Source organism: Toxorhynchites rutilus, chromosome 1, assembly GCF_029784135.1.
Source record: "Toxorhynchites rutilus septentrionalis strain SRP chromosome 1, ASM2978413v1, whole genome shotgun sequence".
NCBI lineage: Eukaryota > Metazoa > Arthropoda > Insecta > Diptera > Culicidae > Toxorhynchites > Toxorhynchites rutilus.
The window spans coordinates 178,089,870-178,105,349 of NC_073744.1; the positions used below are offsets into that span (position 1 = coordinate 178,089,870).

Consider the following 15,480-nt stretch of genomic DNA (forward strand, 5'->3'; position numbering starts at 1 on the left):
TTTCATCCAGTTCTTGCGTTTAACACGACGAGCAGTTGCTAGTGCCAAAATGATAGCTACATAAGCTTTTTTGCGATTATCCATTATGTAGATAGAAACCGAAAAAAAAACGTTTAAAAAATGAATCACTTCGAACCACTTGTAATTGCTGAAATTTGTTTTCGAGAGTGCTACTACAAAGCTAAGTTTGACAGCTTTGAGCAATCTCATTTGCTATTTGTCTTGACGGTTCGCCTAAGTTTTAGTGAGAGTATCTGGAAATTTATAGAATATAGTTCAAATTAGGTTCAGGACAACGTATTTAATGTAATTAAATAATAACAAGAAAAAATTTTCATACAAATTTTAGCAATTTAAAACAGCCTTCGGGCCGACAAATCTGATAGAGAATAGTTTGTCTCACACAAACCAATAAACACACAGATGTCGACACCGTACCGTCGTCATCGCAAATGCTTAAATCATCCGCATTGACCAAGCCCCGGGCAAGGGGATATGATCCGCGAGTCAAGATGTGCTACAAATTTAGCTGTCATTGCCAAACCTATCAAATTACTCGGCGAACTCAAGGCAAATCTATGGAACAAGGTGCGCCCATTCGCTAACTAAAAAAAGAATTGTTTTTTGAAAAAAAAATTTATGTGAAATGTAATGATCATGATGATCACAAGGGTCTGAATGATAATATAATATACGCAAATCAAAAATAAAAAGAAATAATTTTTTGAAACTAATTTTCTCATATTAAACGAATTATTGAATATTTGATTAGTTTTTTTAGTATATCTTTGCAAAATAACATCTCCAACGCTCATCATCAAACATCATTTCCGTAAAAATCTAATCCACAATTTATACTATGCAGCACCATTCACAGAATGACAATCGAAAATTCGAACCGGATCAGTTGTGTGACGACATCACTCGAAACGAAACAAATTTTTAGCTTTACTTTTCAGCCGAAGAACACAGCTATCACCGCACTAAAATACCTTCTTTACATCTGGCTTAAAACGCACGTAAACGTAAACGTCATATTTAACTCGAAACAATCGTTAAATTCGTGAAAATTTAAAGAAGGTAGTTTTGAAATCTTATAAATAGTATGTAGATTTTTAAGTTATTCGATTACTTAAAACACGTAGTCCTGACGCTTACTTAGCCATTTGGTTGTATATTTCCAAATATTTTACAACACAATAATCACAAAAACTCACCATTATAATATAAAATCAGCATCAAACACAATTTCAGTTTCATATTATTTCACAATTTTCGAGGAAACGTATTACTCTATTACATAGAATACATATTGAATACAGAAAAGTAAATTTTCATTCATTATTTTTTGTTCTAGAAGTGTGTTAATTTCGTTTTCCAAATGGCGCAAATCATTATGGTGCCTTCAACGCAAAGACAATAAATGAAACGCTTGCAGCGTAAAACGTAATGAATATAATGAATATAGCAATGAGTATTTCATAAAGTATCAGTATATTCCACAAATTGTGCTCAATCGTCTTAATTTACTTTTGTGTATTTTTTAAATGGCTGCAGAAAACCACTTCACGTTTTGACCCACCTGGTAGTATGTTAAGTGCCTTGTTTTACACCAGCTTGAGAGTTTGGCAGTTCTCGCGAGTGAAGGCCCATTTATACGTTGCTAGTAGCTGACTTGACAATGAGCAGCTACTGACCCGGTGGACTCGCTTGACAATTGGTTGACTCGCCTTGTCCGTTCACATAGTGTGAGCTGCTGGCGAGAAACTAGATACTACGGCACGGGTTTACCTGGGATGCCAGGCGATTTTTCAAATGTCCATCAAATAGTCAGAAACAGCAATCAGGTCCGAATTTGTCAAATGATTGGTCCGAAATCGACTTCTTTATTGGTAGTTTTCATCTTAGGTTTTCAGTTGAATGTATCATTACAATCATTACAATTTTATAGAGATTACAGAGCAGTGTTGAGAATAACACCTGAACAAGTGGAAAAACTGTTGAATTTAATTGCTCCACAAATACAACGCCAAGATACACTCATGAAGGATGCTGTACCTGCAAGAGTGATAATATAAATGACATTGATATGCCTTTCTTCTGGAATATTGTTCAGATTGTTGTCGATATTTTTTAGAATCTCGAAAGCATCCATAGCTAAGATAATTCCGGAAGTATGTGATGCTTTAAATGATAGTCTAGAAGACTTTTTAAAATTTTATTCACACGCGTCAAAAATTAAAATAATGAATGAAAATGTACTTTTTTAAATCGAATATGTATTCTGTTTCTTAGAACCTTACTTTTTTTCGCAAGTTGTGAGTGAATTTTGAACGAAAATTGTGCCTGATAATGATTCTATATTAGACATTCTCCAGAAAACTATCTCAAAAAGAAAGCGTGCCCCGCCAGCGTGCAAAACAGAATAACAATGATTTCGTTAAGAAACTATGAGGGTTTTATTTGTTTTTCCAATAATTTTCAAGTCTATAAATATCTTCGCATATTTTCAAATATCTTAAAAATAGAGACATTTCTTTACATTTGGCATCCCTGATTCGAACGCTAAATTCTGTTTTTGACGTTTTGAAGCATGCGAGTGCGAGTAAATTCAAAAAACTTTGAAGTAGCTCGCACGCCGGATCACACATGACAATAACTGGCATGATGTGTTCACACGGTGTGAGTAGCTGCACTGCAGTAACTGACTAGACCGACTCGTATGCTTGCTCGCACCGTCTGAACCCGGCTTGACAGTGGTCGCAAATTGCATTTGCGACCCGGACATGTTTGACGCTGTCAAATCCTATGTGCTAGTATACGGATGCCCTCAGGCTGGCATTGACGCTTTGAACTTTGTAATCCGAATTTGGGTATTGACACAGGCAATAAACGATTTCCAGGTAGAATTGGCATACTTTCAATACAATAATTATGAATAAAAATGAACTTTTCTGAATCAATTTAGTATTCTATGTTAATGCAAATTACTTCTATTTGTAAGTGATTAGAAAATCCTATTCAAAAATTGTATTTGAAATTGATTTTATATTATAATAGTATGTTTTAGTAATAATATCCGAAAAATTAAAGGAAAAAGGTTCAATTAGGGTCAGAACTACGTGGTTTAAATAATTGAATAATGCCAAGTATAAATTTTCATTCAAATTTTACCAATTGAAAATTGCCTTTTAGCCTTCTAATCTGATGGAGAATAGTTTGGATCCCAAACTCGAATGTCGTCACTAGTCATCGCGGATATTTTCGTTGTCTCGGGTTGAAGGCGATATTGACCGTGTAAGGTGGCAAAATATTGATTGAGATTATATCGGATGTCGAAAGCCTAGCTGTCACGATATTGAAGACACTTATTGTCAATCAGTTTGATCGTGTAAGGTGCCCATAATGAATACACATCTGCCTCTTCATTCAACTGACTTCAATCCACATTTCCATTTCCCCCTGACACTAATTTTGCCTCCACCGTATGCAATCTTATTGTACGTCCATATAAAGAGGAACAAAACTTGACTCCTGATGCAAAAAAGAAGTTACCCCATCAATGGACGGTTTATTTTCTACCCATCGTGAACTCAAACCAACGGATTTACACATTTATCAAGTATGCTATAAAGGTCCTCGCGTTAGTATCAGTTAGTATTAGGCGTGCAAAATAGCTCACACACAGCACTCTATTTTATACGTGTGAGTAATTTTCGTGTACGATACAAAAGAATCTAGCTCACCTATAGCGTTTGTCAAACTACGGTGAACTCAAACATCGATTTATGCATAAAGATACATAGGAAAGAGAGAGAGGAACGAATTCGTTTTGGGGGAAGTCACTTCCAAGGAGCTGGAATTGACAGGTGGTTCGTTTTCGACAGTATGAGGATAAGGCATGGAAGATGCGCGAGGGGATGAAAAATGACAGCGACTATTTTTGTTTATGAACATTAATATCTGGATATTTCAGCGTTGGAAACCCTTTTGTGTAAAACAAAGTATGGAAACAATAGTAAGCCATTTTAAACTAACACTCATTGCCTACATCCGAAAATATCATTAATGAAATGAACGCACATTCTTTTCTTTCAATTTAGATGCAGCAATATGAATTCCAAACCAATTAGATAACACCGATCAACCAGGTCTAATTTTTATGCTACAGAGCGTTTTCTCCGCACAAACAGACGGCTTTGACTTTATGCTACAGAGTGTTTCCTCCGCACCGCTAAGTCGGTCTCAACCGAATTCAGAGCAACAAGAATCAGCAACAGGCAGACAGATAGACAGCTCGGCAATGACTATTGTGATCAAAGCGAATGGGACACACAAGTCCGCCGGTAGTTGCTCTTTCATATAACCATCAGCAATAATTTGCAGCAGTCACCGAATCACAATAATGGTGCCAACAGCGTAAACGAAAACAACGTTTATGCGCAGCAAAGACAGCAGTATGCACTTTCCATTGCCCATGCAAACACCAGTTCATCAATCACAACGGTGGTCATCAGCAGTAGCAAAGAGACATTGACGGCATTCACAATCGGTCGATATTTTCAACCAATCCGAATGTGTGAATTAAAAATACTAAACTATTATCATGAATAAAAACGATTTGAGGGACGTGATTGGTGGTGGTCTTCAGCCAACTGGTTAACACATGAGATCCATATTTATGCTAATATAATATTGGAAAGCGTTTATTTGTTATTATACCTGAAACCAGAGGTGACGAACCAAAACCTAACCAATGCATTGCGTATCACTTTCATTGAAAATCACCTCAATAAATTGTTTTTTTTTCAAATAAACAACACACATATTCACTTCCAGAAACATAACCTTAACTTCCATGGTTCAAAATTACCGATGTTTATGTTGATTTTCTAAACAATAAACCGTTGCTTCTCACTATGCTCCGGATGAGACAGGTTGTAAAAACAACAAGAATATATCGATGTTTTGTGTCCAGGGGTTCAGTCTATGGACAGGGACTGGTTCAGCAACAACACGGTCATTTTGTCGTATAGCCATGCTCTCGAAAACAGCCTAATCATACAGCACTGGCAGCTGGCAGCGGCAGTATTACTGCTACCGAATAGTCTCCGGTGCTGAACTCAGCAATGATGGATTGCGGTACAGGCATCGACAGCAACCGTAATTCCAACGATGGTACTATCGGAGATGGTGGCGATTTGATCGCCAGTATTAGTAAAATTGTTGGTCGCAACAGGTAGCCGTACAGCAAATCACTAGGGATAGGTCATCATCGTCCTCCTGCAAATCCAATAATAGTAGCAACTATAAGAATAGCGATAAGCCGAAAATCGAAAAACAATCCTCACCTCGAAATGAGTCAACAAATAGACTCTAACAAATCTTCCAAACATCAGTTTGAGCTATTCAAACAGTAATTTTCTGAATGAACACCATTAACAAATTGATGAATGTTTCTTTTGTTGTCCTCTTCCTCGGAAAACTCTCCGTTTGTTTATTAATGCGTTTGGTCGCTGTCAATTTGAACTCAAATCCGGCAATTCTGACATAACGTTCCACCTTATTATACCGCCTTGGATATGATATAGTCGAGTCGGTAGAGGGAGATAGCGACTAAACGCCCGACTGTTCAGTCGTTTTGGCGGAGAAACTGCGTGAAGAAGCCAAAAGCCATTACTAACTGACTACGGATATATTCAGTCGGTTGGTCAGCCGACTATCCTCAGTTGACTATGGCTATGCCGTGCCCTGATCTCAACTATGACAGAGTTATTACACTTCTCTTGACTGACTGTTTGCCTTTAACTGGCTTCCAAAAAGTGCGCTATTTAAAACGATTCTATTGCTTCCATTTGAAAGATGAAAGAAATTTAGTACTAAATACAGCTGTGAAACATTCAAATTATTGTAAAGTAAAACTTTAGAAGTAAAAAACTTGGAAGTTAATGTTCATTTATGCGTTTTTATTATTTTTTCCAAAAAAAACTTTCTGTCAAATATAAACGCAAATTTGTGTTTGTTTATCGTCTAAATTTTTATTATATTCTATTATTCAGGAATTGCCCTCAGTTTACGCAGCGAATTCGTTTTTATGTCTTCAATGCTGTCAAAACGGGTCCCACGAAGCGGCAATTTGAGTTTCGGAAAAAGGAAAAGCTCACACCCATGTCTCGTCGTCAGTAATTAAACGTTGGATGAATGTTAGATCATTTGTTTTCTATTGATCAAGTTAAAACTCTCTAAATGCTCTACTCTATTTGTTCTCTGACACCCAACTCCTATCTATAAACACCTCTTGATGAGTCTTCAATTATAATTTTAACATGCCACGATTTTCCTCCACTGCATTTTTACAGCCTACTTGATCACCATGGTGCTGTATTGGCGCTTACAACCAATAAAAAAAACATCAAGTATATCGCCTCCAGTTTTGGCAATGAATTCCCTATTCTTATTTATTGTTGAATCTACTGAATAAGATCTTTCGAAAAGAGAAGCTTGAACTATATTTACTTTGCTAAAATGATTATAGGTTCTGTTCGAACGATATGTATTCATACAACTTTTTTTTTGTTTCTAAAAAATGGAGTGTATCTGATTTTCATTCATGATGCTTCCTGGTTGTAGAAAATAATGCTTCACAACACTAAGCGGAGCTGTCAGACAGCACATCAAACCAACAACCGTATTTACGCGTGACAGAACTGACGCAAAAACACTATTGCTTAGCAACGAGAAAAACAAGTTTATGAATTTTAAACGCGTGTATTTCTGATGGCACGGTTAAAATTTCCTGTAATTAATTACAATTATTCGTTATTAGACATTAATAAAATGCATGGTAGATTTGCTTACATTTCGTGGTTTCTCGAATGTTCTACCCGAATCGTAAATTTGTAATTTTGCTCTAAATTCTACTGAGCCTGTTTGAATTTAATTCATGATCAATTGAATATTTCTTTAGATTATTTTCAATTATTATTTTACCTTTCTTTTATCGAATTCCATTAATTATTTTTTTATCATTTCAGATTCGCGATCCTGAGGCTGAATGTTCGGAACCTGGTTAAACGAACTCAACTTCCTAGAACAAGCGTTATTCAATAATCTTGTTTAGCTTCAAACAATATAATTCGTACTTGATCGATCAATTCACAAACTCTTTTTTGTTCTAACCCAGCAAACATTAAATCGCATAACAAGCGTATATATAACATCATATGTCCTAAAATTTGGTTGGCATATGATGCGCCTAACTGGCATATGCATGCAAAAGTGGAGGCCATATACATACATGGCAAATGCTTACCGAATTTGTTTGGATGAATATGCAACTTTGACCGGCTATAATAGCGATTATGTTGAAATTGAATTGCGATCTAATATGAATATATACATGAATTGTCAAAGCACCTAATACAACTTTTGCCATACTCATATACGATTTATTACAGACATAGAAAAAAAAAACAAACGGCGCAAAATATTTTCGTGAAATGTTTATTATAGCCTCACGAATTGCCATTTTTATATATGAGTATTCATGTTTGTAAAAATAATAATTGTTTGATTGACTTGTGTTGGGAGTGGAATATGAATGTTCAAAATGGCACTGAAAACTGCTCCGATGTGGGTTCGAACTCCGGTCGTCTGGATTATCATCCACCAGCTATCTCGCGCGGCTATCTGAAGCTATCTGAATTTAATTCAACAGCGGTTAAAAGTGCATCAGCATTTCATTGACATTTCAATATGATGTAATATGTTCTTTATTAGGATCTAATATGATTAACTGTTTCATGATTTTCTTCAGCATGCAACACGATTTACTACAGTACTGAATCGATTTAAATTATACGCTTATACGACATTAAATACACGGATTAAATAAATACGGATTAAATATATTTTACGACAATGTATATCATAAAATTGATGTTTATTATACCGAATTGCGACTTAATTTGATAATGGTATATAAAATCGGGTTTTTACATTTTATGCGATATCAAATATACACGAAACATACTTTGATTGATATTATATGCGATTATGATTTATTCGGATTTATTGTAAGACTTGGCACGTGCAAAACGATTTACGATTTAATGTTTGCTGGGTAATCCGTTCAAATAACCCATTCGGGGTGGTTTCGACCAAGCTGGGCCATGTTGTAATGCGTATCTCGTTTTATGCAAAGGATACTGCTCGTTTAAGCTCTTCAAAACACTCATACTGCTTGTAAGCTGCATCTACTAACCGTCCGAACACTCCTCATAAGTTCTTGATAGGGTTTTGATTTGGTAAACAAGCTGACCAGTTTATTTTATGATTTTTTTTTTTGCAGGGAAAAGGTTCTGCTGGAATTGATCGAAGAAAATTTGCAATTATGCAATTTTGCATTCTGCAATCCGACTGACTCAATTTGAGTAAGCTTCAACCGGAATAACCCGTTCGCGGGTAATCGAAGTTCTACTGTACTTAATTGAAATTGGTTTTCAATAAAAGAAAATTTCTCATTCAAAAATTAAATTACGAACGGGTAAACTTTCCAAGTGATCCAGTAATAACAATGTTCAACCTTTTTCATTACGATGCGTCATTTCGGCGCCTTTATGGAAACACACATCTTAAAAATAGACCGTCAACGGAACGTGACGGACATTGTGGCTTTCTGAACCCATAATCCAAATGTCTTCAAAATGAAGACATGTATCTGCTTCTGGCAACTCTGCACTCCGTTCATTCGCATTGTTTACGTAGTGCTGCAGTGTTTGATCTTCTTTCCAAGCGCGTTTTCAAATTTTTGAATTCTTCCATTATTGAAATTCAGTTCAAACGTAAAGTTTGAATGTGCTAAAAGTTAATTTATTATCTAATTGTAGCGAAAAGGTAAACGGGCATTTCATATTGTTCGCAAAAAGCATATTTAACTACACTTCCGGATTAGTTAAATTTGGAACAAGTTGAAATATGTTCTCTATATTTATTTTTTAAAGACTAATACATCCGTTTAATAATTTAAGACTTCATTTTTTATCCCAGTATACCGGGAGCGATATGATCACAAAGTTGGTGGTTTACTGGACACTAATCGTGGTGGCCGTGTTGCTGACGAGCGGTGCGCACGCAGATGTAGAGAATCGCGACCAACAGTGCGGCAAATGTCGCTGTGAGATAATGAGGGCGGACTGCTCCAACCTGCAGCTGTCGTTCATCCCGTACAACTTGAGCTCGAACCTACAAGCGCTCGATTTGTCCTACAATCGGATCGTAGAAATCAGAGCCTATGAGATTGTGTATCGCAACCAGGAAAATCTACTCGAGCTATACATCAGGAACAGTTCGATCCAACGACTGCATCGTGATGCGTTTCGGAACATGTCAATGCTGATTATGTTGGATCTGCAGGAAAATCAACTAAAGAGATTGGAACCCGGATTGTTTGACGATATGGTAGAATTACGTCATCTTATCTTGAATAACAACGAACTTACGCAGATAGAGTACACTCTGCTGTTGCACGTTCCAATGCTGTCTTATATGAACCTGGACGTTAATGGGCTGAGAAGTTTACATCTTGTGACATTTATACATCTGACAAAGCTGAACAGCCTCTCGTTGCGATACAATCCCTGGGACTGCAGCTGTGATTTCGTCGATTTCGCCGAGTTCGCTAGAATCCGTGGTTTATACAACGATTCAATAATATGTGCTGATCCCCCGCTTCTGACCGGCAAGAGATTGAACGACACCATCGAACTGGATGAATTATCCTGTAATCCTTTGGCTATAATGAACCACATATACTCCGTAATTGTTATATCACTCATGATCATTACAATTGCGATCTTATGCTACATCAACTGTAAAACAAGGATACTTAGGGAATACACATCCATCATCGCGAAAGGACTGAATAATTCGAAGTATCGAGTAACTTCGGTCGCGATTGAGTTGGAGGAAAATTTGCAGACCAAGGCGGAGACAAACGTGGAAGGACAAACCAGATTCGGTGAGTCTTCATAATATGGGTGGAATATCGTGTTGTTTCGTAAAATTAATTAACAAAAATATATATATCTTCATTTTTTCATCTAGCCACTCAGGAAGAAAGTACGGCTTCGATTCGTCTGTCAAATATAACTCCCCAATCGATAGACGATCTGCCATCGGATTTGCGGGATCTCCTGCGGGCTTGTTTCCCCCAGTCACTCGATCCGGAGTCAAACATACCCATGCATGATCAATCATTCGACAAGTCGTTTTCGCTATCCAGTCAGCTCAGCCTGGACGACATTGACGATATTTTGGAAGCTTCTATCGGTGGTACAATTTTTGCCGATTTCAGAACGTTGCAGTACCCTAAGAAAACGGAGGACCGAACGCTAGCAGGCAGTGCAGCTCACGAATACGCCACCATGCCGAGAGGACGTCGCACAGTTAGATGGTCCCCTTCCACCACCTCGCTGCCTCGCCAAATATCCGAGCCCGATCTCGAAGTCGACACTTAAGTACTTACCAATCGAAGGATGATATGGAACAAAAACAAAATAAATAAAAATTGAATTCGAAAGAAATCTATCTATATATATAAAAATCTCGTGTCACGGTGTTTGTTACTGAACTCTTCCGAAACGCCTCAACCGATTTTGATTAAATTTTGCATAAAAAAAACTTGGTAGGCATGAAAATAGGTTGTAAACTATATACGATACCGATAGGATACCGATTACTATATATTTAATATACAGATTAGGGTGGCCCCAATGTCCTGGAAAAAACGTAATGAAGATGGTAATTTTTCGAGCGACATAGCATGCGCTGCCATAATTATTTCTCAAATAGTGACGTCAGTCGTTGTGTTTATATTCGATTGCCTAGCACGTCCATGTGAAACTGCTATTTTCAGTATGTGTTTTATCAATAAAAAACATACATTTTATTGAAGCTCCCGCTGATTATGAATATAGGGCCCTATTATAGATATCGAGGCGATAAGAATTTTGCTCGTCAGCTCTGTTTAACTATTATAGAAATCGAGCAATTCGATAGCACCGAGCGAGTGATAGCTATCGATGCAAGTGTCAGAACTTGTCGGGCTGTTTGGTTCGCTTGTTGCATATCTTCAGAGAATTATTTTGTTTTGGTTTGCGTCCCTGATATTTCCCTTTGGGAAACATTTCAGAAACGCTTAGATATATGCAACTTTCAACACATATTCGTTTGTTTTGATCAGTATTTGTTTTACGGTGCTGCCAGAATAGTCTATACAAGGAAAGTGTACAATCCAGCATTATTTATATTAATCATGTTACAATTTACAATGCAGAACTTACTTCCAGCGTATATTTCAGTGGCTGAAAATGAATGGACAGACAAATCACCAGCAGTTTGAACGATTCGTTGAACCAATAAAAGCGAATGTAAACATTGCTCGAGGTTTTTGTGGAGGCAATTCAAATAGAATCCCGGTTAAGGAAAATTGGGAGCCATTCAGTGAGGAGCTTAATGCACTGAGACCATCAATGCGTCTTGGTTCAGAATGGCAGAAAGTAAGCGTTTCTTCTATGATACATATAACTTCATAAGTAAATTTTATCATATTCTTTGAATTACTATTAACCCAATTTCCTACCTAAAGATTGCTTATTCCTGCTAGCGTACATTATTACGTGTTACTTTTGTCTGAAATTTTCTTTTTTATTGCTATACTATACCAAACTTTCTATACCATATGCATAGATTGCAGTTGTGAGAATACATGAAAAAGTTCATTTTCCAATAATTGTATTTTTTGTAAAGCAAATTGTTCCATGATGTCGTTTTTATTACACATCCATGTATGCATTACGCCTATTAAGCTTCATTCGTTGAGGGAATATCAGTTTTTGCCATAACATAACCATATTAACACTTTTGGAAATATAGATATTTATAATTTGCATAGCAGATGTCCCAATAAAAAATTTGGCATCCTTTCTATAGTGCTTTGTGAAACATTTCAAACTCGTTCCAAATATTTCTGCATCGCCACTGACATTCGAGCAGAGATACGAATCGAGCAGTTTTCCTCGATTTCTATAATTCCAGATTTTACTCGGTGTGATAGTGATAGTGATTGTATCGAATCCTCGATTCGATTTCTATAATAGAATCCATAGAAACGAACAAAGTTTCGTTAGTTTTACCGTTCCATATAGATATTACTATGGCTCTCAGTATTGGTGTCTGTGATGTGGGAAAATAGTGTTCAATTAAGCAGCATTTCACCGAAAATGTTGATGCTTCCGAAGACTTAGAATACGAATACGAAATACGAAATTTTGCATGCGAATACAAGTATACTACGCCTACTGCTTCACCTCGATATGTACCTCATTGGGGTGGCCTTATGCAAAAAAAAAATCTTTTTTTTTTCTTCAATGTGGCTTCAAACAATTCATATAACCACAAATTTAAACCCCCATACCCTATTTTTAATCGTGATTTTAGTATTTTTGTACATAAAATATTCAAATAATTCAACCGTCGTTCGTTTTTCAAACAGAACGAATTTATTTATGTTGTTAAATGACAGATGGCTCTACGCCCGCTACATCGAACATTCATCCACATATTCGCAAATAACCTCACCTCGCCTAAGGACAGGCGTATCGGCGGCGAGCTGGAAGTATATTTGAATGAGCACAACGAATTATTGAAATCCCGTCGATGGGGGGTGAAAATGGGTCAAAAAAAGTAGTTTCTGAACTTTTTGTTGAATAACTATCGTAAATTAGAGTAAAACACAATTCCGCTTACATGAAACTGACCAGACGTCAGTCCCGCATTTCAACAAAATGTCCCGCATTTGGCAAAAGAAACGAAAATGTCCCGCGATATCTATATATTTCAATATCACAATTTGATCATGTTGATTTTCTTAAATGGATGAACCTCAAAAAAAAACTTTTATTTGGCAGGATGTTCAAGAGCGCTTCTAAGGCATCCAAAGATTAATACATTGAGCTGGTTTCATCGCACCGACATTAGGGTAAGGTGACATTGGCTCGGAGTACGCACGAAAATTTGATTGTACGAATAGAAACAAACAATTTTGTTCGATAGAAGCTGACGAATTCGAACGAAGCAAGGGGGAACCAATGTAACCACACCAATACAACTCAATGTGGTTGTTTACTTTCACTATTGCATACAATTCGTACGACCACTTTTCTGCATCCAGTGTCACCGCCGCCTTAGGCTTTTTGTTTAGAGAGTGTCAACTGGAAGCGACAGCAATAAAATTGTAAAATGATTTTTTCATAAAAGTCCCCTATTGGTCCGCAGGGACCAACGTGAATCAGACGAAAAGTTCATCTTTGGTCCCCTAGCTCGGTTCGGGCTCAACGTCTTAAATAAGCCGGGAGAACTAGTGTATACTCGACAGGAAGAGGCAGAGCTGTTTGATGAAGTATCGTAAATGAAGCATTGGGCGGTCTTACGGAAGTTGGCCGGAACCTGAACCATAGCCGATGAAAAGATGTATATCGGCGTGTTATTTTACCTTTTCGTGGCTTTGGTGGTCGTCTGACGCTCTGTTTTGGCCATTCGCCCAAAAGTTTCTTCACCGTTTGGCCGGTTGCTTCGATCTTCCGGCTTAAGGAGCGGCAAAGAGATGATATTGTAAATACCAGATCGGCTATATCTGGCGGACACAAAGTGCCTCAGGATGTCCAACTCCTTCACTGTGGGGTGGAGCTTGCAGTATGGAAAAATCATCAAGTTGGTTGACAATGCTGCTGCTGCGGTTCAAAGGCCTTGAATCATTTTTGTTGTAGACTTAATAAACGTAAGATTTAAAGAAAATTTGTTCTTATAAATTATCTTTCATCGCCATCCGAAATTAGTCCATTTTTTTGTGTAGATGAAAAATGAATTGGAATTTTCGAGCATTCCATTCGGTAATTTGAAAAAAATTGTAGAATTTAAATCGTGCTTGCTAGGCGTAAATGCTCTGACTGAGCTGGTGATTTTCGAGCGTAAACAAAATCTAAACCACCGAAAAATCACAACTGAGTGTCGATATTCAGAAAGAAATAATACTGATCAGTTGAGACTCGCTAAACTATGGTTTATGTTCGAATAACGTATATAGATAACGTTTTGTTTGTTTGTGTCCCGCGTTAGACCTCTGACCATCTGGTCACTTTAGCTTACATAGAAATGTTCTCTAATGATGAACACTTGTGAGTGTTCAAGGAATCGTTGAATAATATTAATTTTTCACTGAACTACGATTACATGAAAGTTGACCTAATTTCATCGCTCAGCGGGGGTGACAATGGGTCAAAGTAATATTCACTACTTTCTATTAAGAATTGTGTTTAGAGACCATTTTCTCAGTTATTTCAAGATAATTTAACAACATGTAAGTGTCTTGAATGATTATGTGAGTTACGAAAACAGTGTCAATCCACCTAGGAGTGCAATGGAAATGAATATAAACATTCGTGTTAATCCGATACAGTGGTTCTCAGATTTTCGTGTAAAGTGGTAGTTTTGATCATTATCGCAAAACATTAGACCCGTATTTTTTGACGTAGGACTACGTCTTTCATTTCTATACCGGGGTGTAAAATCAAAGTTTCGAAAACGAAAGCGTTACGCCGGAGACCGAGATTTTGAGTGTTAATAGCTCCTAAACAACTGAACGAAATGGTATGATAAACACTTCATTCGAAAGATAAAATGTCTACGCGTTCTATACTTGTTACTTTCTGATCCAAAAACTTGTTTCAATAGTCTTAAATTTGCTTTCAAAATAGGCTATTGAAATCACCAATCGGTATATAAGCGAGCGCCGCTCGGAAATCCACTCAGTTCTAATTGAACAGCGATTGGAGCATGTTGTCGCTGTTGTGGTGAAGGTGAAGGTGGAAGCTAGCCACAAATGGCTGCCACAATGGCGCTCATTTCTTTCATCTCCCTCCCTCACCCCTCGCCCGACAATCAATAATTTTGCGAAACAGTGTGAAGAAAATGATCGTTTTCGCAAAAAACTCAAACTCTAATCGATTACTCACAAGATATTAGATTTTCATCAGCTGTCGCACTGTATAGTGAAAAACGTCGGAAAACTCGAGCAAGTGCTCTGAAAGTTAGATTTTCATTTTTCAATCTTCGGCCATGGTTTTGTTTGGTTCCCGGAATAAATCGCCACAGAAAACGACTGCAACAGAAACCACCGCTTATAAAATGTGTAGTAGGCTATAAATATTGTGGCGCGGTATTGTATTTCAAAACAAGAATTAACCGGGCAAACGTATCGCCCCAGGCAAACGTAACGCCCCGGGCAGACGTATACCGTCCGACGCTCGCTAGAGCTCGGTCGGACATTGCTAAAGGATCGTATCCTATGTTTCAAACTAACCGGGCAATCAGTGGATCCCAGGTTTGCGTGCGAGACACCGCCGCTTCCGACGGCGGGTCGGC

At 37.4% G+C, this 15,480-nt stretch overlaps 1 protein-coding gene across 1 annotated transcript; it reads left to right on the plus strand.

Moving 5' to 3' along the window:
- The first annotated feature begins 8,805 nt into the window (after window positions 1-8,805).
- Window positions 8,806-10,517, plus strand: LOC129761608 (leucine-rich repeat-containing protein 38-like). Its single transcript, XM_055759343.1, has 3 exons — window positions 8,806-8,895; window positions 9,049-10,018; window positions 10,105-10,517. Exons 2-3 carry the CDS (start codon window positions 9,064-9,066, stop codon window positions 10,515-10,517), a joined length of 1,368 nt encoding a protein of 455 aa, XP_055615318.1. The 5' UTR covers window positions 8,806-8,895; window positions 9,049-9,063.
- Window positions 10,518-15,480: the final 4,963 nt, after the last annotated feature.